Below are 26042 nucleotides of genomic sequence, written 5' to 3' on the forward strand. Positions count from 1 at the left end.
AATTCTGCAGACATGAAGGGCCAATTCTATATATATGCAGAGGATTATCATAAAGAACTGGGGCTGGAGCTGTGGCTCAGCAGTAGAGTGCTTGCCAGGCATGTGTGAGGCCCTGCGTTCAAGTTTCAGCACCACATAGAAATAAAATAAAAGATCCACTGACAACTAAAGATAAATATTTTTTAAAAAGAACTGACTGGTGCAAATTATGGAAAATGAGAAATCCCACCCTGTACCACAGGCCAGATGGAGAACCAGGCGAGCCCGTGGGGGAAATCCCAGCACAGGACCCAGAAGACTGGATGAAGGGAGGTGACAGGCAGGAGCAGATGTGGCAAACTCCGCCTTCTTCCTCTTGGTGCTGTGGAGGCCCTCACGGTTCCACCTGGAGGAGGAGGGCCGTCTGCCTATTGTATCTAGCACTCAAGTGCTGCTCCCCTTTGGACTGCCCCTGGCATGGACAGCTGTGAATACTGTTTAAAGCAGCAAAGTGGCTGGGCAGGTCTGTGGAGACCCACACCTTGGAGGCTGAGGAGGAGGAGCCCAAGTTCAAGGCCAGCCTAGGCACTTAGCAAGACCCTACCTCAAAGTAAAAAGTAAAAAGGGCTGGGATGCAGCTCAGTGGCAGAGCGCCCTGGTACTGAAAGGAAAAAAGAAAGGAAGCTGGTCCCTGCCTCTGAGGAGCAGGCAGGGCAGGCCCGAGCCAGTGCCGCTGGTTCTGCTGATGGGAACCAGTCCTTACGGCAACAAGGCGCAGGGGATCCCCTGCAGTTTGGCTCAGGCGGAGGGGCGTATTCACCCTGGCTGCCCGCGAGCTGATGTCAGGGTGCGGCATGCTCCCGGGAGCAGGGTCCAGGACCACAGCTGCACAGGCCAGTCTGATGGTTTTGTCAACGGTTTGCTGGGGAAGTGCAGGGAAACCAGCTCAAGACGGTGGCAGTCATGTCCAGCTGAACCCATCCACCCCCAGGGTTTCATGTGTCTGGAAGGAAGCATGGTCCCTGGGTGGCAGTGTTGAGGGGCGGAACCTCTCCAGGGGGTCCCAGTGACTGGGGAAAGGGGACTGGGTCAGGAGGGACTCCGCCCTTGTGAATGGACTGTGTTGGCACTTCATTGGGTTGAATCTCAAGTAGACCTGCAGAGAGCTCTGTAGAGAAAAGGCTGTCCTACGCAAGGCCACCCCACAGGCAGCAGTTCCTTTTCTGATCTCTACCCTATTCAGAAGCAGTCAAGGGGGCCCTCTCCAGGAACCCGGCACAATGCTACTCAGACCTGCCAACTGCCAGAATGGTGAACCTCTGTAATTAAAAAGTACTCAGCCTCAGGTGTTTTGTTACAGCAACAGAAAATGGTCTCAGGCAACTCACATAGGAGAGTGTGCACACTTTACTTCTGCTGCTTGGTTTGGTTGTACACACAAACCCATGCCACTGCCCTGCTAGCGTGTCCAGTGCTCTGGGAGGCTCCCTTCCAGGTGACTATTGTCCCCCTTGGCTCATTTTGCCAGTGTTTGTACTTCCATAAGCAGACTCAACACACTGGGTTCTCTCCTGCTGACTACTCCACCCCCATCCCACCTGTGAGACTCATCCAAGTTGTTTGTGGCAAGCACTTGTCCCTTTTCATTTCTGCGTAGTATTCTTTTTGAGGTGCTGGGGACGGAACCCAGGGCCTTGCAATGCTGGACAAGTGGCTCACCACTGAGCCACACAGCCCTGCTGCATATAATAATGGTGACATCATTTAATGTATTGTGGAAACAAACTACCTTTTTTTTTTTTTTTTTTTCAGTGCTGGGGATTAAACCAGGGCCTTAGGCAGAGAACACCAGCCAAGTTGGATTAGACCCACTCTAGTTGCCTTGTTTTACCTTAATAACCTCTTTAAAGGTCTTGCCTCCAAATACAGTCACATCCTGAAGTCCTGTGGGATTGAACCCAGGGGCACTTAACCACTAAGCTGCATCTCCAGTCCTTTTTAATTTTTATTTTGAGACAAGTTCTCACTAAGTTGCTGAATGTCTTGTTAAGTTGCTGAGGCTGGCCTTGAACTTGTGATCCTCCTGTCTCAGCCTCCTGTCACTGGGATTACAGGTGTGCACCACTGTGCCTGGCTTAGGGTTTCTCTTCTTAAAATATTTTCAGTTGTAGACGGACATGATATCTTTATTTTTTCATGCCATGCTGAGGATCAAACCCTTTGCCTCCCACATGCTAGGCCAACACTCTGCCATGAGCCCCCACCAGTTCAAGGGCTTCGATCTGTGAATTTCGTGGCAGTGGGGCACCATTCAGTCCCCGTCATCAAAAGGGCCCATGGCTTTCCTCAGTGACTTTGCCGTTTTGTGTCCCTCCAGCCTTGTGGGACTGGAAGAGCCCCTCCCGTGGAGGACACTGGGCTAGGGCACTCCTGACACCTGGAGATGCAGATCTGAACACGGCAGATGCACATCACGCCCCGGGCAGCCGTGACAGCGTGTGTGAGCACAGGCCTACGGAGGTCACGCCTGGCATCCCAGAGACTCAGGAGGCTGAGGCAGGAGGATGGCAAGTTAAAGCTGGCCTGGGCAACTGTCTCAAAATGGAAAGGAAAAGGGCTGGGTGCGGCTCAGTGGTGGGATGCATGCTCTGCATACGTGAGGCCTGGGCTCCCCGCGGCGCTGCAGGAAACGAGGAAAGTGAGGGACGAGCACACACGCAGTCCGCTCTGCCCCGTGATGTACGCAGGGCTCGCCCTTAGCACTGTGCACACGTGGGTCTGTCTCGGGCAGGGTCCTGAGCCCTGCACGTGCCGAGCATCCTCAGTGGGGATGAGCACATGTGCCCAGATATGGCCCTGGGCCAGAATTTTCCAGGGCGAGACCCTAGGTCCAGGGATTCCGTGGACCCCGGGACACCCCGCATCCCATGATCACTTACCCTCCTGAGGCTGGGGTGCGGCTCACACTGACCCCACACGCTGAGTGGGGAGGGAGAGGGGAGGTCAGGCCCAGAGGCTGGGCCCGGTCGATCCTGTGGGCCCCATCACGAGTGTACTCTGGTGTCCAGTGAGCAGGGGGCCAGTTTGCCACCGTGTCCCAGATGATGAGCTGCCGGACTTTTTGGCCTTGTTGGCTCTGCTGACACCAGGCTAGGATGCCCCCCTGGCATGCTGGGTGTGAGTGGTCTCGGAAGGGCACCCTAAGCCATCCTACCTGCTGCTCTCCAGCCTGAGGCCCCCAACAGGTGAGGCAGCCTTCGGCCGGTAGGTGGCAACAGTCCCCACCTGGTCCTCGGAGGGTGGGTGCTCTGTCTGGTGCTGTGCCTGGGGGACATGTGGGTCCAGGCAAGTGCAAGGGGCACAGTGGACACCACTGCCCTGTGGAGCAGACGTTCCAGGTCAGTAGGATCCCCTGAGCACAAGCAGGGGGTGACAGGAGACAACCAGCGCTGACTGGGCTCCCCAGCACCACCAGCCCACTGCCCTGCGGCAGGAGGACGCCCTCCCAGGCCGAGCGCTGGCGGGGGCAGGCCCTGAGTGTGGCTGGTACCGACGCAGTGGACAGCTGCAGGGTACCAGTCCCTCCCTGGGGCATGCGTCCTGGAGGAGGGAGGACAGATCCATGCTGGAGCCAAGCCGCAGAAGCCAGAAGGCAGCGGGGCAGCCCAGGGAGCAGAAGCCTGTGGTGCTGGGGACCGAGCCTGCTCACGCACCCTGACTCCTTCCCCACCTCTCTTATTTCATTCTTTTGAATTTTGAGACGGAGTTGGTCTGTTATTATTTTAGTCAGCCTTCTCGCTGCCGTGCCCAAAACCCAAGCAGCGCAGCCATAGGGGAGGAAAGGCTACGCCAGGGAGCTCGGCGTCCGAGGTCTCAGTCCACAGAGGCGGCTCCATTCCTCGGGCTCGAGCAGACAGCACGGCAGAGGGGGACAGCCCCCTCACGATCAGGAAGCAGAGAGGCTCGGCTGGCCAGGCCCCAGTGCACACCCCACGTCCACGCCCCAGTCCCCACCTTCTCCCCACACCCCTGCCTCCAGCTGCCTCTCAGCCAGCCCAGCGGGGTGAGGTCCCAGATTATGTGAAGTCTCTCACAACGCAATCACTTCTCCTCTGAACCTTCCTGCATCATCTCACATGTGAGCTTTTGGGGGACACCTCACTTCCAACAGTTAACCCTAACAGTTACCAAGGCTGGTCTTGAACTTGCATCCTCCAGCATCAGCCTCCAGAGTAGCTGGGATCACAGGCTTGATCACTGATCTCAGCTTTATTTTTTGGTGCTGAGGATTGAACCAGGGGCCCGTCACCTGCTGAGCATGCATGCTACCCTTGCGCTGCATTTGCATTTAAAAATAGGGATCATGGCCAGGCATGGTGGTACAGCCCCATAATCCCAGCTAGTCTGCAGGCTGGGGCAGGAGGATCACAAGTTCAAGGTCAGCCTACTTGCAAGACACTGACTCAAAATAAAAAATAAAAGGGGCCACGGATGTAGCTCAGCGGTTAGTGACTGCCCAGCATGTCTGAGGCCCTGGGCTCCACCCGCAATACCACCAAACAGATGGGAGCAGGACGAGGACCCAGGGCCCGCGTCGCTCTGTTCTTTGCCTGTGCCCCTGGCCTATAGCTCCTCCCAGAGCTGTCAGTGAGACTCCCATCTCCCCGCTCTCTGTCGCGGAGGAGCTTTCTGACCCACCATGTGTGACAGCTGGGGACAAGACCCTCCTCACCTTGGAGGGTTCTGCACTGTTCGCGTGCCCGGTGAGAAGAACCTGAGCAGACAGGCTCGCTGGGTCTCCCAGCTGGTTGTGGGCAGGGGGTCCACCCTCTTCGTCCAATCACGCCTCAGCATGGCTGTGCAAGCTCCAGTCATGCCTACGGCGAGGCATCTCCATAAAACCCAAAGGACTGGGCTCAGGGAGCTTCTGGGCAGTGACCACACCAAGGCTCCTGGAGGCCCCTGCACTTCCCTGGCCCACCCTGCCTTCACCTGCACCTCTGTAACATCCCTTAGAAGAAACCAGTAAACAGCTTCCCTGAGGTCTCCGAGCCACTCGAGCAGGAAGGGTTTCAGGAGCCCTGCCTCAGAGCTGGTTGTCAGAAGCACAAAGTCCCCTGGGACTGAGGACTGCCATCTGATCTCGGGGCGTCTAGGGGCCCCCAGGGAGTTAGTGCCAGGACTGAACTGGATTGGGGCACTCAGGTGGTGTCTAGCAGAACGACTTGCTGGGAGGGACCATGCCTTTTGAGGCCACCGTGGGACGAGAGCAGATGAAGACTGCAGTTTGTCCCTTTGGGAACTTGATGACCCTACCGAGTCCTGCAGACTGGGGGAGGTGATGGAAGATGGCTGGGCTCCAGAAGAGCTTTGAGCCCCAGCCATTGTCAGTTCTGCAGTTGGTCTCAGCTCTGGACCTGGGCAGGTAGAAAACAGTGGGTCACTATGTGTGCCCAGGAAGGCTGTGGGGTCTGTGAACAAATAGGGGGGTTTTCAGAGCTCTGTGACACCTGAGTGCTTTCCATTCTGTGGGTGGTGACAGGTGGCTGCTGTGTTGGGCAGTCGCTGACCAACCCAGGTTGGCAATCTGCTGACCAACTTCCCAGGGCAGCAAGTGTCCTCTGCCCTCTGGGACAAAGACAGCAACGTTCTCTCCTTGGTTCCAGTGGACTACAATCACCTTCCTGGGGCAGCTGGAGGGAGCCCCTGACCCCATATCCAGGAAGACCCTCGTCTGAGGATCAATGCCAAAAGCCGGGGGCCCTCAGCGATGCCTGCTGCAGATGCAGGAAGTCAGCAGACGGGAGCGACACATGACACGTTCTGCATGGCCGGCCACAGCGAGGTGGGCCCCAGCCCCGGGACACAGACAGAGGCTCCAGGTGAAGCCCCGCCCTCCCTCGGACACACCCTGGCAGGCCTGTGGGACCTGGGACTTCACGGCTCCTCCCAGCCGAGCAGGCCGACCTGGGCCGTGACTGACTTGCAGCTCAGGAGAGTCCAGGATGTCGTAGCCTTTTGGCGCTGAACTCGAACCCAGTTGCTATAATTTGGCCCTGGAACGTCCTCCACACGTGGAAGGCCTCGTCCCCATTCCTGGTCACTGTTGGGAGGGGGTGGAAACTTGGGAGGTAGGGCTTGGCGGGAGGAAGGCGTGTCTTGGGCGTGACCTTGCAGGGGCGGGTGGACCTCAGCCAAGCTCTCCTGGCCTCCCAGCTAGAGGTGAGCGCTCTGCTGCCCACGCCCTCCCGACTGAGGTCTGCCTCCACAGGCACAGCGGGCGCCAGCTCGCCTCGCACGGGCCTTTGAGACTGCGAGCCAAAATAAACCCCTGCTCCCTCTGATCCTCCCAGGTACCCGTCACAGTAACAAAGCTCAGGAACACACGGTGCTGGGGACTGAACTCAGAGGTGCCCTACTTCTTTATTTCCATTTAATTTTGAGACAGGATCTTGCTATGTTGCTGAGGCTGGACTTGAACTTGTGATCATTCTCCCTCAACCTCGCAAGTTGCTGGTATTGCAGGTGTGCATGCTGCGCCCATCCTAACCTTTCCTCTATAAACTGATCATCTCAGGTACTGGTTACAGTAACGGAAGCCTGCCTAATACACCTGGTGCGTGTCTTGAAAACTGTGTTACTTTTAAGAGTTTTGAAAATCATGTTACTTTTTCAAGATTCTGGAAGATGAACAATGTTAATAAAGAAGGGATTTTATCCCAATTGGGCTCTGAAATCATGACTTAATGAGCTTAGGAAAGAAAAAGAAAAAAGCAAACAGACCACAAAGAAGGTGAAGGGAGTCAGAAGGCCACCCCTCCATGTGCCACTTAGGCATACTAATTATTTTGAGCAAAAAGAAATTGAGGAGCTGCCAACACTGAAAAAATGCTTCCACTCCCTTTCATCTACTTAAAATAAAATACAAATTTCCCCTTTGGTAAATGAAATTTACATTTACAAAGGAATTTTTAATCAGTAAAGGGAAGAGAGTCAGGTGCAGTGGTACTGACCTCTCATTCCAGCAACTCTGGAGGCTAAGGCAGGAGGATTGCAGGTTTGAGGCCAGCCTCTGCAACTCAGCCAGATTTTGTCTCAAAAAAATAAACAATATAAGCCTGACATGGAGTGTAGCCCTGTAATCCCCTCGCTGGGAGACTGACTCAGGTGATGGTGAGTTCAAAGCCAGCCTCAGCAACTTAACCAGACCCTGTCACTAAATAAAAAATAAAAAGGGTTGGGGATGTGGCTCAGTGGTAAGTACCTCTGGGTTCAGTCCCCAGTACAAAACAAAAACAAAAACACCCCCCCCCAAACCTGAAGACAAAAAGGGACTGAGTAAGGTGTAGCATGTAGCTCAGTGGTAAAACACCCCTGGATTTAATCCTCACTATAGAAAGGAAAAATTAAAAAATAAAGAAAATAGGGAAGACAGCTGCTCAGAACAACTCTCAGCACAGACAGCCTTCTGCTGCACAGCAGGGCAATGGTTGCCACCCTGTACTTGACCCCTCCAGCAGTCCAGAGTCCTAAACACTAATTTCGCCTGGATTTTGTTGTTTCTTTTGGTGCTGGGATTGAACCTAGGGGCACTTTACCACTGAAGATAGAATCCCTTCTTTATCCAAGCCCTTTTTAAAAACAATATAATGTTATTGTATTTTTAAACCTTTTTTGTTTACATTTATGTGGTGCCGAGGAGTGAACCCACTGCCTCACCCATGCTGGCAAGAGCTCTGCCACTGAGCTACAGCCCCAGCCCTTTTATTCTGAGACAGGTTCTTGCTAAGTGGCTGAGGCTGGCCTCAAGCTTGTGATCCTCCTGCCTCACCCTTCCATTTGCCAGGATTACAGGTGTGTGCCCCAGTGCCAGTTCTGTATTACCTTCTTTGTAGCTTAGGGTGAAATAACAATCTGGTCATTTCCTTGAGTCTCATATTCTTATGGGACTTCCATGTACATTTAGGTACTTAAAATTGCTTTCTTCCGGTACTAAGGAAAGCCATGGATATGCTGATTCAGGCATACCTGGATCCAGGTGCTTTAACAATGTTAACAGTGTTGTAGACCCACTGACCCTCTCTCTCTGTTCTGGTTGTTTTGTTTAGGTTTCCTTCCCTGTTGTGTGGCAAAAATGATACTTGGTAGCCAGTCCTGGGTTTACACCCTGTGGTATGAGAAGATTTCCACTTGGCTAATATTTTGAAGTCCCAGGGCTGGCTCTCATTAGTCCAAAGTAAGTCCCACATCCAACCCTGACCCAATGGCTGTGTTCAGGAGGAGGGAACTGCTCTACAGAACTGCCCTGGCATCCAAAGCCACATGGATTAAGAGTGTGGAAGGAACAGCCCTCCACAGAAAAATGGAGTGCTCTGCCCAGATGAGGGTCTAGGCACCAAGTGGTCAGAACATGGACACCTTCCAAGGTCCAGTCCTGTGGTGAGGCTTGCTACCCCAATGGCCATCCCAGAAATAAGAACATGGGGTCTCTTACCTGAGGCGGACCTGACTAGGGTTGAATGATGTCCCCCGTGGACACACCACTCTCGCTGTTCATTTGTGCAGGGCCCAGGCCCTCCCACCCTTCAGCTGTTGTGGAAAACACGGAAGTCCACAAGTCTTGGTGACACTCCCATTCTCCGCTGTGTTTTGCTTGGTACTGAGGATGGCACCTAGGGATACAGAGTACTCTACCACTGCACTACACCCCCAGATCATTTTTCTTTTTAAATTTTGTGACAGGGTCCTGCTAAGTTGCTGAGGCTAGCCTGACACTTATGATCCTCTCGCCTCAGCCTCCCGAGTTGCTATGGCCATGCCTGTGGGACCAGCATGTGATTGACATCTGGAGTAACTGCCAGTCGTTTCCATAGCCACCGCACCCTGTCACCACGTCACAGCTCCACCGCACAGCTTTTGTACTTTGAGGAATGAAGACATGTAGGGTTGGGACCCAGGGCCTTGAAAGTGCCAGGAACGCACCTACCACTGAGTTCCATCCCCAGCCTCAATATTCATTTTATATACAAAAAAATCTAGGTCTTGCTTTCAATGGCTTGTCAATTAAAGGCCATCTTTTTGTTTTTTTAACAATCACCCAAACAGGGGCTTTCAGTTAGCTACAGTGAGACATCCAAGGACAGACAAGGTGTGCAGTTAGGTGAAAAAACAAAGCAAAACAAAAACAAACAAAAAAAAAAGAAGGAGCAGAGGTCACTTTAATCGGAGTTTTTATTTAGAAAACGAAAGACGATGGGCTGAAAGCACTAGTTCCCTGTCGCTGGCCCGCGAATGGGCCAAGCCAAGGGCGCTGCCAGGAGAGAGGGGCGGCGCGGGGCGTCCTCCCTTCAGCCCCCGGAGTCGGCGGGAAATCCTCTGCTTCCGGCAGGAGGGTGCACTACCTTATCACGGCGGGGAATCCTAAGGTGCGCATCTGTGCGCCCTTTGGACCTGGATTTACCCCTTCCTTGATCCCCGCGTTAAGCCCGGGATCCCGACCTCTGCCTCCTCCACGCCACAGCCCCTCCCGAGTCCGACAACGAAAATGTCCCAGGCCCTGCCAAGCGCGTGTCTGGGTGACAAATTATCCTTCCCCGGTACACCTGTTCAAGTGAACCGAGTCCCCGGAATTGCTCATACAATGAGCAATATGACGTCTCCGCCGTCCACTGTACAGATTGGAAAACCGGCCCTAGGCCGCGGTCACTCCCGACGCAGCGAAGGGCACCGCTGCGACCTGGCGCCCCGCAGGTGTCCGGGGACCGGGTCCTCCGAGCGCCTGCAGACGGCTGTCGCGTCTCCCCTGCTTCAGTCCCTACTCTGATGGCTTCTAAAAGCACCACCAGGTAGCGCGTTTCCGCGAGCCACTGAGGGTGTGGATGCCCGACCCTGAGCTCGCCACGTGGGCGCGGTACTGGACAGGGCGGAGCCAGGCGCCGCGTGCGCGTAGCCTTCTGGGGATTGTGGTCCAGGCCCCGCCTCGGTCTCGCGCAGGCCCCGCCCCCGGAACTACGCTCCCGTCGTGCTCCGCGCCGCGGGGCGGAGCCAGCCGGTTGCTAGGACTTGGCGAAGCACGGCGCTCGCGCCGTCTCCCTTAGGTGAGCAGCGGTCGGGGACTCGAGTTTTCCCGGCCCAGGTTCCCTCGGAGGGGGAACAGGCGCGGCGACGGGGATGTGGGCGGTGGGCGGCGGCCGTGCGGGGATGAGGGGGTGGGCCTGGCCAGCTTGCGCACGTCTCGGGCGGGCGGGTGGGCGTGCGCGTGCGTGGGGTGCGGGCCGGCAAGAGAGCTGCGCGTGCGCGCAGGGTCGCACGCCCCTACCCAGAACCCGTTGCATTTGTGCGCTTGCGCGCGTCCTTCCGAGCAGTTCTGGAGACCCTGTGCGTCCCAGCTTGTCTCGGTGCTGCCAGCCCTGGGTCACCGCAGCCAGTCCCCCTGCCCCTGGTTGCTTGTTTACCTACATCCCGCCTTCTTGTGTCCCCCTCCTCATCGCCAGTTTGCCTTCAGACAAACGTTCCCCCCAGTATTCATTTTTTATTTTGAGGCAGGGTCTCACTAAGTTGCTGAGACTGACCTTGAACATGCGGTCATCCTGCCTCAGCCTCGCGATTTGCTGGAATTACAGACCTGCGTCACTGCACCCAGCCCACCCCAGTCTTTTTATACTCCTGGGAATTGACATCATTGTTGTTATTGGAAATGTGAATTTTCAGAGTCTTTCATAAACTGACCTGGGTTCTCTTGCACAGCCTATCCAGGGACCTGAGGGTCTCGAGTTTTCGTTCAGAGAAGGGCCCACAGATACTTTTTAAGCATACATATATCTCAAATATTGCATGTAATATGCTTATGCTGAAAAGGCTATTGACTTATCCTCAACTCGGGAGTATCCTGCGTTTTACACGAAGAAGACCCTATTCATTTAGGGAGCAGATGTGGTCCCCCGCTTTTCCCCCATATTTGATGGGACTGAGCCGTGGAAACTGCAGGTGAGTGTCTCTTGGAATGAGATTGAGCACTGCTGCTTGGAATTCCCTCTCCGCTTTGCCTGTCTTCCAGGCCCAGGCATGGGTCCTGCTTCCAAGGAGTCCTGGACTCCTCCTGAGATGGTCGTGCCACCTGCCCCTCTGGAGCAGGACTGGAGCAGGACTGTGCTGGGCCTTTTGTGCTTTTTGCCCCTTTTTGCTTCTGATCCCTGCCTGAGAGTGATTGAATTCCCATTCCACAGGAGTGGGAGCTGAGGCTTGTGATGGAGGTCTGCCTGGGAACGTCTGAGCTGAGGGAGTGCCTCTGTGGCAAGGCCAATCCTGTGTGTTTCCAGCCCGATATGCTGGGTCCAGGCTCTGACTTCCTTGCCTGGGAGGTAGCCTGGCTTGCTGGGAGTTTCACCCACAAGCCCACTTACCCCAAAGGAACAGTTTGCCCTCTCTCCATAGAGCCAGTCCAAGCTGGGAGTGGTTGCCCTCTCTTGCTGGACCTGTTGCTCGCCTAGGCTTGGTGCTATGAGGGGAGGGACAGAAATGGCCAGTGCCAAGGGGAATAGCTGTGGACCCCAGCCTTGGGCAGCTACCCGCCAGCCGAGAGGAGCAGTGCCGCAGGAAGTGCAGAGGGTCCTTGCCCATGGTCTGTGGCTCCCCTCCCTGAAGCTGGGCCTGTGCGGTCCTGCCGCCGCTATGCTGCCTGCTGTGTGTTCTGTCAGACAGAGGTTGCAGTCTCTGGGGACAAACGAGGCTGTGTTTGTCTTCTGCCTTGGAGACAGCAGACCTTTTGTGGCCTGGGCAGTCTGGGCCACCAATTTAGGACCCAGACGGCTGCTGTGAACCTTCTGTGGGTGCTGCCTGGCTTGGGGCCTCGGGGTAGCCATCACCATGGCACCAAGCCCTCGAGGAGCCATCCCAATTCCCTGTCTCCTTGCTCCCACCAGACCTCTGCTCCTGCGTGTTCACCAGTGTGCAGTGCACAGGATGAGCCGATCGCATCAGAGGCCTCAGCAAGGGCTGGGCCGAGGTGCACGCCTGACATCGCAGTGACATGGGAGGCTGAGGCAGGAGGATGGCAATTTCAAGACCAGCCTCAGCAACTTAGCAAGACCCCATCTCAAAACAAAAATGAAAAGGGGGCTGGGGCTGCAGCTCAGTGGTAGAGCGCTTGTCTAGAATGTATGAGGCACCGGGTTCATCCTCAGCACCACATATAAATAAATGAAGTATTGTGTCCACCTACAACTAAAAACAAGTAAAGAAAGGAAGAAGTGTCCATGCACAACTAAAAAACCAAAAATAAATGTAAAGGGCTGGGATGTGGCTCAGTGGTGGAGTACCCCTGGGTTCAACCCCAGTACTTAAAAAAAAGGCAGGCCCGTGTGCCCTGTAGGGTGACTGGCGGATACTGGAACCCATCATCAGGGACTTCTGGCTGCCGAGCCATGAGCCTGTCTCGTGGTGTGATAGCCGCGTCTCTGCCCGGTGGTGGGGTGGTCCTGCCAAGGCCCCGCAAGACTGTGGGGTCAAGGCAATCCAGAGTCATTTTAACACCGTCTGTGGCACATCTCATGTCTACTGAGAGCCCCCTCTGCTAGGAACAACATGAGCCACACAGGTGACGTTAAGGGTGGTGGCTTTTTCCCTTGGTGCTGGCATCTAGCCCAGGGCCTTATGCATGCTGGAAAGTACAGCCACCAAGCAACACCTCGGCACATGTGTTAGGCTTTTTAGAAGCCATGTTTTAAAAAAGTGAAAAAACGGCTGGGGAGACAGCTCAGCTGGTAGAGCGCTTGCCTTGCAAGCACATGGCCCTGAGTTCGATCCCCAGTACCGAAAAAAAAAAAAAAAAAGTAAAAAGTAAAAAAGCATTTGAATTCATCTTAACAGAATGCTTTATTTTTTCCCTGTTCCTGGCATTGAACCTAGGGGTACTGTACCACCGAGCCACACCCAGCCCTTTTTTTATTTTCTATTTTGAGACAGGGTCTCGCTGAGTTGCCCAGGATGGCCTTAAACTTGTGATCCTCCTGCCTCAGCCTCTCAAGTTGCCGAAATGACAGGTGTGGCCGCGACCTGGCTTACGATATGCATTACTTAACAGAGCGTTGTTATTTTGACCTGTGACTGATACATAAAAAGTCAACAAGGACATTTATTTTCTTCCTTTCGGAACAAGTCTCAAATCCACTGTGTGGGCTCAGGGGTGCAGGGCCACTGGGTCCCTGAGGACAGCTGGGTGTCACTTCTGTGGGAGCACTTCCTGTGCACTCCTGGCCAGCCCCTCCAGGGACTCAGTGACACCGCACCTCTTCTCAGGTGTCTGAGCACTGTCCTGGTCCAAGGCCCAGCCCTGGAAGTGTCTCCGTCCCCCGCCACTTGGGCTCCTGGGCTGTGACCTGGGGTGCTGCTTCCATCTCACTTGTTTTTGAGGTGGTTCTGCCTTGGTTATCCAGGATGGCCTCACCCTCCTAGGCTCAAGCCTCCTCCAGCTCAGCCTCTGACCTGGACCCAGGACACCATACCTGGCGTGGCATCGTTTCCTGTCATGTGTGGACAGTGTATCAGGGTCCCAAGACCACGCTAACATGATTTTCTGGAGAACCCTACTGCACAGGAGTTGAGGACCAAGATCCCCTCCTGGCAGGGAGGGTAGGCAACCCTGGCAGCCCAAGTCCCTGGCCTTGCTGCCAGTCTGGCAGCTGCCTTCTGAGGATGGGGCTGCAGACCTGCAGGGTGGGCTTTGCTCTGCTGAGCACAGGGTGGCTGGCACCTCTGTCCCAGGTCCTGCCTCTCTGGAATCGGGCTGAGACCCTTGGGTGTGCTGTGAGGAAGCCTCGGGTGCCAGCCTGGGCTGCCTTTGGTGGAGCAAGTTGGCTGGGGGCAGACCTGGCCCCAGGAGCATGGGGACGAGCACCTGGCCCACCAAGCTGGCGGCTTTAGGTTGTCATGATGGGCCTGTGCCGGCGATCTGGGGGCCAACGTGCAGAGCTCCAGGGGCTTCGCAGGCTTGGTGTCTCTGGCACTGCCTCCCTGCCCTGGCTGTCTGACCTCTCAGACTCTGTGGGCCAGGAACCTGGGCACCAGCCCGCTGCTCCACAGCGGAATGGCCAGCCCAGCTGCGCCTTCTTGCTGTGCCCCGTGGGATGATAGTGGCAATAGCAGGTCAGGCTCTTTGAGAAAGCGCTTGGCGTAGCTGGGTCTGTGGCCACGCCTGTATCCCAGCAGCCCAGAGGCTGAGGCAGGGGATCTCGTATTCAAGGACAGCCTCAGCAACTTAGTGAGGTTCTGAGCAACGTAGCAGGACCCTGTCTCTAACTTAAAAAAAAAAAAGTCTGGGGATGTGGGTGTGCAGCTCAGTGGTGACGTGCCCTGGGGCTCAATCTCCAACACGTTATCAGGAAAGCAAGTCCTCGGCACAGCACCCTGTGCTGTGGTTCAGGAGCCTTCAGGGGCCCCGGGAGAGGGGCTGTGTGTCGCCCCACCTCCTGCCTGGCTGGACCCACGCAGTCCTGCTTCCTGCAGGGCTTCTGCTGTGACTGGCAGGGGGTAGGGAGCCAGACCCAAGGTGAAGCCCGCGTCCAGCGTGGTGCAGGGCTGTGGCCGGCGGCGTGGCAAGCCTGTGCCCGTTGCGGGAGGGCTGTGTCTGGTGCACATCTCAGGCCTTTCCTCTGTGCAGCCTGGAGGCAGACGCTCCCTGCTAGCACTGGGCTTTGCGCTCTCCTTGGAGCTGGGAGTGTTTGTCCCTGGCCACCACGTGGGAAACTGCCCCACAGTCAGATGCTAAGTGATGCCCGTCTGCAGCCCCCTTGTGGTCAGGAGGCCTGGCTAGGCCCTCTGTGCAGGGTCTTAGCAGACGGGAGTCTCGGGACCAGCTGGGGCTGTGTTCTCATCCGGAGGCTTGGCTGGGGAAGGGTCTGCGCCTCGTGCTGGTTCCTCTGGCCTTGGGACTGAGGTCTCTGAAGCTCTGCTGGCCGTCACCTAGGGTCTCTGTTCTTGGCACAGCAACGCTCCATCCTGAAGCCGCCACACGTCCGCTGCTCAGACGTCTGACCGCTGGCCGCCGTAGACACTGATGGCAGATCAGTGGCTGCCCAGGGTGTGTGGGGGGGGGCGGCGATTCGAGGCCTTTGGGGATGGAACCAGCGCGGATGTGCTAGTGGTCGTGGCTCCCGATGAGACCCTCACTGGGCCGCCGTACGTTGAGAGGATGTCCCTTTGGCATGTCAGTTGCACCCCATCTCCTGGGAGAGCCAGAGGCAGTTTGGACTCTGTGCAGATGTGAGCGTGGGCGCACCCACCCGGGCACCCACAGCCCTCGGAGCCCACGCCTCTCAGGAGGACTCCTCGCTGACCCTGCACCGCAGCAGGCGGATGACGCTCTGGTCCCATCTCTCTCCCACAGTCAGCCTCGCGGGATGGAGTCAGCCCCGGGCCTCATGGATCCGCCCGGCCCCGAGAAGGCTGGGAGTGCGGGAGGAGAGCCAGCGCCCTGGCGGGTGCTCCCCGTCCTGTCGGAGCAGCAGTCCCGGCGCGTGGAGCTGGTGCTGGCCCACGCCGCGCCCGTCCTTGACCAGCGCCAGACCTCTCGCCTCCTCAGGGAGGTCTCGGCCGTCTACCCGCTGCCCGCCCAGCCTCATCTCAAGCGGGTACGGCGCAGCGCGGATGCCCATGGCCCCCATGCGCTGGAACTGCTTTTGTGCCTGGCGGAGCCAGCCGCGGGCACACGCGCTCTGGCCGAGCTCCTCCCATGGCCGGCCGTGGACCCCCAGGGCCTGGGGCAGCCCTTCCTGGTGCCTGTGCCTGCCCAGCCTCCCCTGACCAGGGCGCAGTTTGAGGAGGCTCAGGCCCACTGGCCCACTTCTTTCCACGAGGACAAGCAGGTGGCCAGCGCCCTGGCTGGACAGCTCTTCTCGGCACAGGAGCGGGCGGTGATGCAGAGCCACATGGAGCGTGCCGTGCAGGTGGCCCGGCGGGCAGCGGCCCAGGGCCTGAGGGCTGTGGGAGCAGTTGTGGTGGACCCGGCCTCGGGCCGCGTGCTGGCCACAGGCCACGACTGCAGCTGTGCAGGCAACCCTCTGCTGCACGCGGTCATGGTGTGTGTGGACCTGGTGGCCCAGGGCCAGGGCCGGGGCACCCGCAGCTTCAGGAGCCACCCGGCCTGCTCGTTCGCCCTGGCCACTGCCCCTCAGGGCGTGCAGGCGGGCACCGTGCGCAAGCTGGAGGACGGGGACGAGGATGGCCTGCCCTACGTGTGCACTGGCTGCGACCTCTACGTCACCCGCGAGCCCTGCGTGATGTGCGCCATGGCCCTGGTGCACTCGCGCATCCGGCGAGTCTTCTACGGGGCGCCCTCGCCCGATGGCGCCCTGGGCACACGCTTCCGCGTGCACGCCCAGCCCGGCCTCAACCACCGCTTCCAGGTCTTCCGCGGCGTTCTCGAGGACCAGTGCGGCCGCCTGGACCCTGACACCGAGGCCCAGCGCCCTGCTTCTGGGAGGCACTGACTACAGGCTGCTCCTGCAGGGCTGCCCTCCTGCCTCCTCACCGTGCGCCCGCCTGCCTCCCAGGCCAGGCCTGCTGCTCTGCCGGCGGGCGGGGAGCTGCAGCGCGGCCGGCTATGCGCCGCAGGTTGTCGACAGTCTCGGGTCCTCTGCGCTTGTGTCAGGAATGGCTTTGATGTGTGAAAATAAACCACCCAGAACCCAGCTGCTGCCTGCTTAGAGCCCCCGCGTGCTGCAGGAGACTTGCCAAGGGAGGGCCTCTACCCAGCAGGCCAGGGGCGCACGTCTCCCTGGGTGGAGGAAGCCCCAGGTGGCACCTCTCTGGCCTCTGGCCAGTCAGAGCCAGCCTACCTGAAGGCTTCTCCTGGTCTCACCCACTTACTGTATCTCAGGGGTGTTGAGGTGCGCTGAAGTTGGGGGTCTCTAAACACCTACCAGCGTCCCCAGCGGTGTGCGGGGCCTGACCCAGGGACTGCATGTTCTCGAGGACTCCCAGCCTGGTGTCAGTTCCAGCCCAAGGGGGCAGGCGGGAGTCCTGTCCAGGGTGCCCACACAGCAGACAGCACACTGGCTGGCTGAGCCCACCTGGCCTCCAGCAAGGAAGGGCCAGGCGTGCTGGGACTAGAGCAGGGACTAGAGCAGAGCCGTGCCGAGAGGAGGTGCCCAAGGCGCAGCCCTGAGGGCAGGGGCCTGCCTCGCACCTGTGGGACCAGCAGGGCCTCACCGGAAGTGCCGCCGCTGTGCCACGCAGGTGGTCAGGCCCAGGGAGGCCAGCCCGGACCCTGCGAGTCCTGCCTTCCGCTGGTGCCGTGCCTGGGTCTGGGGAACCCAGTGTCCCAGGGACCTGCTCCCACCGTGGTGCCGTCCTGCCCCGTTCCCGTGTGACCCGCTGCACCAAGAGCTGCCGGACAGCAGCAGGGCCACACAGGCCGGGCCGCTCTGTGATGAGCTTGGTGCCCTCGGGTTGTGACGGGCCTCCCTTGAGAGGCTCCAGGCAAGGACGGTGGCTTGGTGGTGGCTGTCGCCTGAAGCCACACAGCAGTCCTCAGCGGTTCAGCTGGAACTAGGGCCTGCAGCAGCGCTGAGGTGCTTGGAGCCGTGGGAGTCGGAAGCCTGGAGCAGGGTGGGGTGGCCACGGCGCTGGGGCAGTGGGGAGGGACGAGGGACGAGGGACCTGGGGACGTGGCAGCCCAGGTCTGTGAGTGGCAGGGCCCTGCAGCCTTCCCTCCCCTCCTGGTGCTCGGCGCACTGAGGGGAAGTGATGACTGGCGGCCCCACATCCGGGCCGTGGCGCCTGCTGAGCCAGCATCCCAGCTGGGCTGGCTTTGCAGGCAGGAGCACAGGACGTTGGGCACCACCAGGGCCTTCTGCTCACAGCCGGCACCCTTCCCAGGGCAGCCCTGGACCTGAAGCTGGGCATCAGGCGGCCCTGACGTCCTGTCTCCTTTCAGGTGGCTGCAGGCTTCAGCTCCCGTCCTGGTCAGCCAAAGCAGAAATGTCGGGTAAGTCCCCAGGGGATGGGGGGACGGGGTCTCCTTTTCACCCAGGACGTGTCCCTGGGCAGAAGGGGACCTAGCCTTTCCCCGAGCTTCGGCCCCAGCCTGTTGTCATGGGGCCTGCTGCCTAGACCCTCGTGAGATGTGTTTCGCCTGCGAAGCTGCCATGTTGGAAGCGGCAGAGCCACGCTTCCTGTGTCTCTCCTTTGGAAAGGAAGGAGGGCACCAGTGAGGAGAGAAGGGGCCCGCGGGGGATGCAAGACTCCTCTGGCCGCCTCGCCGCCTCCTGCCCTTGGGCGCTCGCCCCAGGGCCTTTGCACTCGCTGGCCCGCCACCTGGCTGCAGCACTGTGGTCCTGGAGTCCCTGTGGCCCTTGGTCTTGTGCTCTTGGTGGCTCGTTCACTGCATCACAGAAGCTTTGCCAGCCTGGGAGCCCGTGAGGACCAGGTTGGCCTCGGGTGTTTCCTACAGCAGCGTCAGCTGAGATAGAGCACGTGGCACGTGCAGGCGCAGTGCAGCTGGCCTGCATGCCGAGTCACGGGAGGACCTGCCACATCCCGGCCCCAGGGCCTGCAGTGGGTCCTCGTTTGGAGATAGGTCTTTGCAGGTGACAGTTAAGATGAGGTCATACTGGTATAGGGGGCCCTAGTCCAGTGAGGGGGTGCCTGTAAAGAGGGTAGTTGGGACAGACACAGGAAGACTGCTGGGTGGAGGCGGCACAGACTGGGGTGATGTACCCATAAACCAAGGGACAGGAAGGGCCCTCTGGAGCCGGCACAGGGATCTCAGCCTCCAGCCTCCAGGACTGCGAGGGTGGACTCCAGTTGTTTGAAGCTGCCCAGGTCTTTGGGCTTCGTTACAGAAGCACAAGGAAACATACTGTGCTGGAATCTTCCTGGATCACAGATGTCGACGGTGTTGGGACGTGGCTGCTGAGTGCACAGAGCATCCTGTGGCCATTGCAAGGAAGCACCCCAGCAGGCCAGAGTGGGGCTCAGTGCCAGGTGCTGCCCGGCACGTGTGGGTCACTGAGTGTGATCCTCAGCACTGCATAAAAGTAAATTGACACAATAAAGGCATTGGGTGGGGGTCTCAGCCATGTCCTACGTGAATGAGAAAAGGGTCAACTGCCGGAGGATGGTGTTGGCTGTTCATCAATCAGTTACGCATAAACGTCTATCAATAAGCACACAAGAGCGATACTCTTGTGACGGGCCTGGCCACACTGCCCTGGCCTCTGACAGCGTGGAGTCGCCAGCTCTCTTATTTTTAGACACACAGGTAAAGGGGGCCCATGGGGGATGCAAGACTCCTCTGGCTGCCTCGCTGCCTCCTGCCCTTGGGCGCTCGCCCCAGGGCTTTTGCACTCGCTGGCCCGCCACCTGGCTGCAGCACTGTGGTCCTGGAGTCCCTGTGGCCCTTGGTCTTGTGCTCTTGGTGGCTCGTTCACTGCATCACAGAAGCTTCACCAGCCTGGGAGCCTGTGAGCTTCTCCTGTGATGGACAGGAGAGGGTGGACTTAGGGGAGCCAGAGGGGGAACCGTCTGATTCTGCTAGATGTGATGGCTTCCCACAGTATTGTGTTCATCTACAACTAAAGACATTTTCAAAAAGTAGAAAGAGGAATCATCACAAGCTACACACAAAATCCACCCCCTCAGAGTTCTGCTCAAGACCTGACAGGCCTTCCTGGCTAGATCCAGGTGCGACGGCCTGGCCTCCTGAGGCCCAGGGACAGCCCCTGTCCCTCTCCCCCAGCTCCAGAGCCAGCAGTGTAGCCTCTTGCAGACTGTCTGACTCTGGCCCTCCTGCGTCCTCATGAGGACCCTGGAGTGCCCCTGGGTGACCCCAGCTCAGGGCCTCCCCTGGCCCCGCCTCAGTCCCCTGTGCCGGGGGGACGGCAGGTCCTGGGGTCTGTGATGGACATCCTCGGCTGTCTTCAGCTGACTGCCACACGGGCGGGGCTTCTTGCAGGAAAGGAGAACAACTTCCCGCCCCTGCCCAGGTTCATCCCGCTCCAGCCCTGCTTCTACCAGGACTTCTCTGACGAGATCCCCATCGAGCACCAGGTGCTGGTGAAGAGGATCTACCGGCTGTGGATGTGTGAGCCCTGGACCCTGTGGGCAAGGGGGGCGGGAGGAGAGCCGCCCATCCGCAGGCTGCGGAGCCTGAGCTGCATGCCGTCCCAGGCGGCCCTCTGGTGGACAGCTGGGCTCAGCCCGCGGGAGTGAGTGGCCTCTGCCCACTGGGCCAGCCTCGGGGGCCCTAGCATCCCCTCTGGTGAACAGGGCCCACGGCCTGGCCTGGTTCTCCAGGCAGCGGCGCAACCGGGGATGGGGACAGCCACATGGGGCCCGTGCCCAGCAGGCGCTCCCCCTGAGGGCTGTTGGGGCTGGAGGCATCCTGGGGCCCTTGCCCTGGCCAGCCAGCCTCTCCCTCCCTGCAGTCTACTGTGCCACGCTCTTGGTGAACCTGGTGGCCTGCCTGGCGTGGTGGGCTGGCGGAGGCGCTGGAGCAAACTTTGGCCTGGCGCTGGTCTGGCTGCTGCTCTTCAGCCCCTGCAGCTACGTCTGCTGGTTCCGACCCGCCTACAAGGCCTTCCGGTAGGTCGAGGGGCCGCCCTCTCAGGGTTTCCACACCTCTGGTGCCGGCTGGCCGTCTGCACTGAAGGGTGGGTGCCCAGATGCCTGGGGGGTCCTGGTTTCCTTCGCTGTCCCCCTATACAGAGGGAGCCCGGGCCTGGTCTTCCCTGGACTCTGCTCAGTTGTTAGCTGCTGCCTCTTCTCTCATCTGGTTTGGGACTTAGGACTGGAGCCCAGGGACAGTTCACCACTCGGCCACATCCCCAGCCTTTTAAAAGTCCTCGATTTGGAGACAGGGTCTCACTAAGTTGCTGAGGCTGGCTTTGAACTAAACTTGGGATCCTCCTGCCTCAGCCTCCCCAGTCCCTGGGACAGGCCTGTGCCACTGTGCCCAACTTCTCCACTTGCGGCGGGTGGGCAAGCTGTGCCCACGGGCCAGACCCAGCCTTTGCTGGCTCGCCTTCTGACAGCCCAGGCGCCCCTGGCACCGACCCCCAGCAGCCTCCACCTACCTCCAGAGCAGGCTGCCGGCCCCAGAGAGACCTGTCTCCGCGAGCAGCCCCGTCCCTCCAGCCCTGCACCCGCGGGTCCACGTCCCGTCCCTGGACCCTCCCGTCACTGGTCACACCCATGGCCTTGTGTCTGGCTCTCATGGAGCACGAGGTCCTCACGTCCGTCCACACTGCAGCTGTCATCTGGTTGCTGCCCTGGCTGAGGAGGCTCCATATGTGCATGGAGCACACTGTATGTCCGTCCTCTGGGTGTCTGTGTGTCTGTGGGTGGACACCAGGCTGCCTCCACTTTGGCCGTGTGCGTCAAGCGCTGTGGACGTTGCCCTCAGCTGGCCTGCACCTGTTGCCTAGGCTTGTCCTGTTCATTCGGCTCCCGCTTACGCCTGCGTGGCAATGCCCGGGACCCGGGTGCCAGCAGCCCCTCCTCTCGCCCCTTGGGCCTGCCCTTCCTGTTGGGAGCACCAGGCCACAGTGGCGGCTGCTCTGTCCCTTCAGAGCCGACAGCTCCTTTAACTTCATGGCCTTCTTCTTCATCTTCGGAGCCCAGTTTGTCTTGACTGTCATCCAGGCCATTGGCTTCTCAGGATGGGGCGCCTGGTAAGCTGCTGGCTGGCCCCTGGGGAAGCCCGGGGCTGTGGGAAGGAAGGTGGAGCAGCCCTGCTGGAGGGAGAGCCCTGTGGAGCAGAGGGTGGGGCGGGAGGGGCGGAGCCGCGGGCACTGGGCTGGAGCGTGGGCTGGACAAGGCTGGTATTTGCATTGGAACGGGAGCTGAAGTCTCTTCACCACACCAGACTAGCTGCCTGGCCACCCTGTCCCTCCCTGCTGCCCCACCCTCCTCCCAAGACTGCCTCAGGGCAAGGGCAGGGGAGGAAAGAGAGCAGTCCAGGAAGAGGCTAAGTGTTTTGCTCTGAGTAGGAAGACCAGCTGGTGCTTGGGCATTTACAGAAAGATGGTTGTTTTGTATCATTTGATTAATAAAAAAATTAAAAATAAAAAAGTGAAACAGCAGAAAGGAATGAGCAGTTGTCTTTTTGTGGATGATGTTCCTTTGCCCTCCACAAAGGGCAGTTGACAGGGCACTGCTCATCTCTGTTCTCTCACCATTGTGTGGTAAGGAAAGGACACCTTGTCTGGCTTGGGTACCTTAGGTGGTAACGTAAGCATTTCACGTGGTATTAACCACCTGGTAGTTCTTGAATGCCTTGAATGTCCTTCCAACAGTTATTTTTCTTATTGATTAGTCAGAGCTCTTTGTTTATGAAGGATAGCAGACCCTTGCCTGGTGTGTATGCTGAAGCTCACTCTCCCCCCTGCAGTGGCTGGCTGGCAGCGATCAACTTCTTCCAGACCAGCATTGGGGCTGCTGTGGTCATGCTGCTTTCAGCCATCATGTTCTCCTTGTCAGCCGCCATGATGGCCGTTGCCATCATGAAGGTGAGTCCTTGGGTCCTGGGATGTGCAGCCCTTGCCCTTCCTCTCCCCTCACTATCTCAGGTTGGGAAAGTTGGAGGGAGACCAGGCAGGGCCTCAGTTCTCCCAGGGACTCCCGCAGGATGCGCGTCATCCCAGCAACACACCTGTGGAATGTCACTGCCTGGGGGGTCAGTGGGGACACCCTGAGATCCCAGACTCCAAAGAGGAGCGTGGGGACTGAGCACAGCCACTCTATTGGCCCTATGGTGTCGGGCAGGGTCGGAGGCCAGCCTCGCAGCCTCTCTTGTGCTTAGCCTCTTCTGTCTGTACCCGAAGGCCGGGTACAGGTCCTAAGCCGGTTGCACAGAAGGGCAGACAGCCCAGCAGGCCGTGCACTCAGAGGACATCAAGGTGGAAAAGCGGTTCTCACTTACTGAGATCACCACCATCTTGGGAAGAGGCGCAGCCCTGTCTCTGTGGGGGGACCGGGTCCCGGGAGAGCATGCTGCCATGCAGAGCCAAGTGGAGTCTGGCTGGATGTGGACAGGTGGCCCTGGGTGGGTTCATTGTGTGCCAGGCTTCACCCGCCCACCTGCCACTGCCGAGAGCCGCCCGGTGAGGCGGGCGTGTCCCTGAGGGGCTTGCGCCAGGACCTGGGCCTCCAGGTGGCTGTGCGCACGGTGCTCAGTGGAGGCTGCATCCCTGCACAGCGGCCAAGGCTCCCCGCCCACACCAGGCCACTCTGCACTTCCAGTCTCTGTGGACTTAGTTTGGTTTGGAGCAGCAAACGTGGTGTCCAGGGCCGCAGGGCAGACCCTTTGTGGCCCCTGCGGCTCGGGTAGGACGTGCTTGGCACACACCAGGCCCTGGGTTCTGTCCCCAGCACCAAAATAAACATGAAACATGGAGTGGGGGACGCTGGGGGCCTGGGCCAGTGGGGGCATCTGGGAGGCCTAGCCTGGCTCTCCTTCCCTCTGTCTGAAGACACCTTCCCATGCCATTTCCCGCATCTCTGACTCGCGTTGTGTGGCTGGGCGGTTGGCTGACTGCCCTGTCCACTGGTGTCCACGTGCCTCTTGTCCTGCCATGGGTATGGCCCACCGCCTGGTGAAAGGCGTGCATTCAGGCCCTGGACAGGCTGCCTAGCCCGGTGCTCCTGCCGTGGGGCTGCATCCTGCAGGCCTGCCCTGTCGCTCTGTTGTCCCAGTGGCCGAGGACGTGGTGGACAAGGGTGGCCGTGTTCCCAGACTGTGTCTGTGGACGCTCACAGGAGAGGGGGGCCTGACCTTTCTCCTTGATCTTCTGACCCTGTAGGTGCACAGAATCTACCGTGGCACTGGTGGAAACTTCCAGAAGGCACAGACAGAGTGGAGCACGGGTGCCTGGCGAAACCCCCCTTCACGGGAGGCCCAGTACAACAACTTCTCGGGGAACAGCCTGCCCGAGTACCCCACCGTGCCCAACTATCCAGCCAGTGGCAGCCAGTGGCCTTAGGGGGAGCTGGCTGGCCCTGCCACCCGCCCGCCTTCCCTGCCCCTTCGCTCCCATTGCTGCTCGGGTCCGTGAGCCTGAGCGTCTGTCCCTGCGGCCCGCCCTGGCCAGCGTCTGGGGGCCCGGTGTTCCTCCTGCCCCAGCAGTGGTGCTCTTGGCAGGCCCCGCCTGGCAGCTCTCCGGCCTCTGCTGTCCAGCAGTACGCCTCACGCTCCTGAGAATAGGTGGCCGCTCGCACCCACCCTGTCAGACGCAGCCTCTGTCTTCCGGCTGCAGAGGGCCCAGCTGCAGGGCAGGGGGACAGTGGCAGCAGACTGGTGCCAACTGTCCATCCAGAGCTGCTGACACAGTGTCCCTGCTCCAGGCTGCTCATGGCACCCTCAGAGCCAACCAGGAAGAGCCCTTGCAGGGTCCAGGTCCCCTGTGGTGGCCGGGGCTGTGATACAGAGCCTTGTCACCCTCCTGTAGCAGTGGCTTATGAGGACCAGCCCAAGGAATGGCCAGAGGCAGAGCCCGCTTCACCAGTGACCTGCGCCGCCCGTCCACCCGTCCACCCTTCCTCCCCAGGCGTCCTGCCCAGAGCCTCTGGAACTCCGTGTGGCTGTGGCTGTGGCTGTGGCAGGCCCCTCCGCTCCTGGGGCGCGCCCTACCCTGCGCCCCAGGCCCAGGCCCTCGGGCAGAGGCGGCGAGGACCTGGCAAGGAGCGGGGCCTCGCAGCGCACGTGAACTGGAGGCAGATGGCAGGGCAGAGGCCAGGTCAGACAGGCCAGGGGCCTCCTGCTCAGAAGCCAGCAGAACCTGCTGGAGCTGTGGGGGAGCAGAAGCAGAGCCCCAGGGTGGCCTTGCCCAGGGCCAGAGCTGTGCCTCAGAGGCGTCCAGCAAACTGCCACCCCGCCTCGCCCAGGATGGCTGTGTCCTTTGGAGAGCCAGAGCACGGGCTGGCCGGCACCACACTGAATAAATGCGTGGATGAATTAAAGGCTTCGTGGCCACCCACAGCTAGGAAAATGCTAGAACCAAAAAGCCAGTCTCCTGGGCCTGTTACAGCCCCTTTGATGACATTTGGGCATAAAGCCCCCTTGGTGACCTTCTTATGCTGCTGGCCAAACCTCACAGCGTCCAGCTGCCACACCTTCACGGGGTAGGGCCCTTTGGCCTATGCCTGTGTGTGGTCACCAGCCCCTTGCCAGGAGCCACCCAGGTGCCAGGGACCCACGTTCTGCACCCCAGAGCAGAGGCGAAGGCAGCCAGGTGCAGATGCAAGCCTGGGTCCCCCAGAGCCCTAAGATTTCCCAGCCAGCACAGGCCCACAGAAGCCTGCCCTGCCCGGTGACTGTCCTGCTGGGTGGCAGAGCCATGTGGCCACCATGGGGAAGGGCCTTGAACTGCCAGCAGCACCTGCCACCCCTGCACCTTTGAGGCGTGGTGGGTTTTACTATGTGAAACTATTTGGAAATAAACCCTCTTTCCGCCTCAGACAGCAGGGGCTGTTTGTGTGTGTGTCCCCAGGTTTTCCTCCACCAGTGGGTCCCAGAGCACAGGGCCTGCGTCTGATCCTCGAGGTCCCTGGGGGGGGCACTGTACCCGGCCCCTCCCGGTTCTCGCACACACTCCGCGTTCTCCGCTTGGGTGGGCATCTCAGAGAGGAGATCAGCCACGCTGGCCCTGAGGGCAGAGTGCCCTGCAGAGGCGGGAGTGGCAGTTTGCTGGACGCCTCTGAGGCACAGCTCTGGCCCTGGGCAAGGCCACCCTGGGGCTCTGCCTCTGCTCCCCCACAGCTCCAGCAGGTTCTGCTGGCTTCTGAGCAGGAGGCCCCTGGCCTGTCCGACCTGGCCTCTGCCCTGCCATCTGCCTCCAGTTCACGTGCGCTGCGAGGCCCTGCTCCTTGCCAGGTCCTCACCGCCTCTGCCCGAGGGCCTGGGCCTGGGGCACAGAGATCCAGAGGGACGGCCTGGGAGCTGGCAGGGTGGACTGCACCTCGCTCCTGTGCCGTGGTGAAGTCCCAACCCCAGGACCTCAGGTGATCTTTGGAGACGGGATCTTGGCAGATGGGATCCGTTATACTGAGGTCATCAGGGCGACTCTTCA

General features: G+C 59.2%; 2 protein-coding genes across 4 annotated transcripts; both read left to right on the forward strand.

Annotated features, from left to right (window-relative positions):
* The first annotated feature begins 10009 nt into the window (after positions 1–10009).
* SCAMP4 (secretory carrier membrane protein 4) lies at positions 10010–25432 on the forward strand. Of its 3 annotated transcripts, none has more exons than XM_079114875.1 (7): positions 10010–10076; positions 17912–17962; positions 19931–20059; positions 20403–20559; positions 21546–21647; positions 22367–22484; positions 23778–25432. In XM_079114875.1, exons 2-7 carry the CDS (start codon positions 17956–17958, stop codon positions 23955–23957), a joined length of 693 nt encoding a protein of 230 aa, XP_078971001.1. In that variant the 5' UTR covers positions 10010–10076; positions 17912–17955; the 3' UTR covers positions 23958–25432. The 3 variants fall into 3 exon arrangements, with proteins under 3 accessions (XP_078971001.1, XP_078971000.1, XP_078970999.1); XM_079114874.1 differs by lacking the exon at positions 10010–10076 and adding an exon at positions 17487–17583; XM_079114873.1 differs by lacking the exon at positions 10010–10076 and having other exon boundaries at positions 17654–17962.
* ADAT3 (adenosine deaminase tRNA specific 3) lies at positions 10033–16463 on the forward strand (the record flags this gene model as incomplete). The annotated part of the gene is made up of 2 exons (XM_079116659.1): positions 10033–10076; positions 15362–16463. Exon 2 carries the CDS (start codon positions 15375–15377, stop codon positions 16461–16463), a length of 1089 nt encoding a protein of 362 aa, XP_078972785.1. The 5' UTR covers positions 10033–10076; positions 15362–15374.
* Positions 25433–26042: the final 610 nt, after the last annotated feature.

Source organism: Sciurus vulgaris (genome assembly GCF_902686455.1).
Source record: "Sciurus vulgaris genome assembly, chromosome: 16".
NCBI classification, from domain to species: Eukaryota; Metazoa; Chordata; class Mammalia; order Rodentia; family Sciuridae; genus Sciurus; species Sciurus vulgaris.

Coding starts and splice junctions, on each gene's coding strand:
- SCAMP4 (XM_079114873.1), top strand. CDS start 17,722: ATGACTGGCGGCCCCACATCCGGGCCGTGGCGCCTGCTGAGCCAGCAT. Junction 20,060..20,402: donor GATCTACCGGCTGTGGATGT/GTGAGCCCTGGA, acceptor CCCTCCCTGCAG/TCTACTGTGCCACGCTCTTG. Junction 20,560..21,545: donor CCCGCCTACAAGGCCTTCCG/GTAGGTCGAGGG, acceptor CTGTCCCTTCAG/AGCCGACAGCTCCTTTAACT.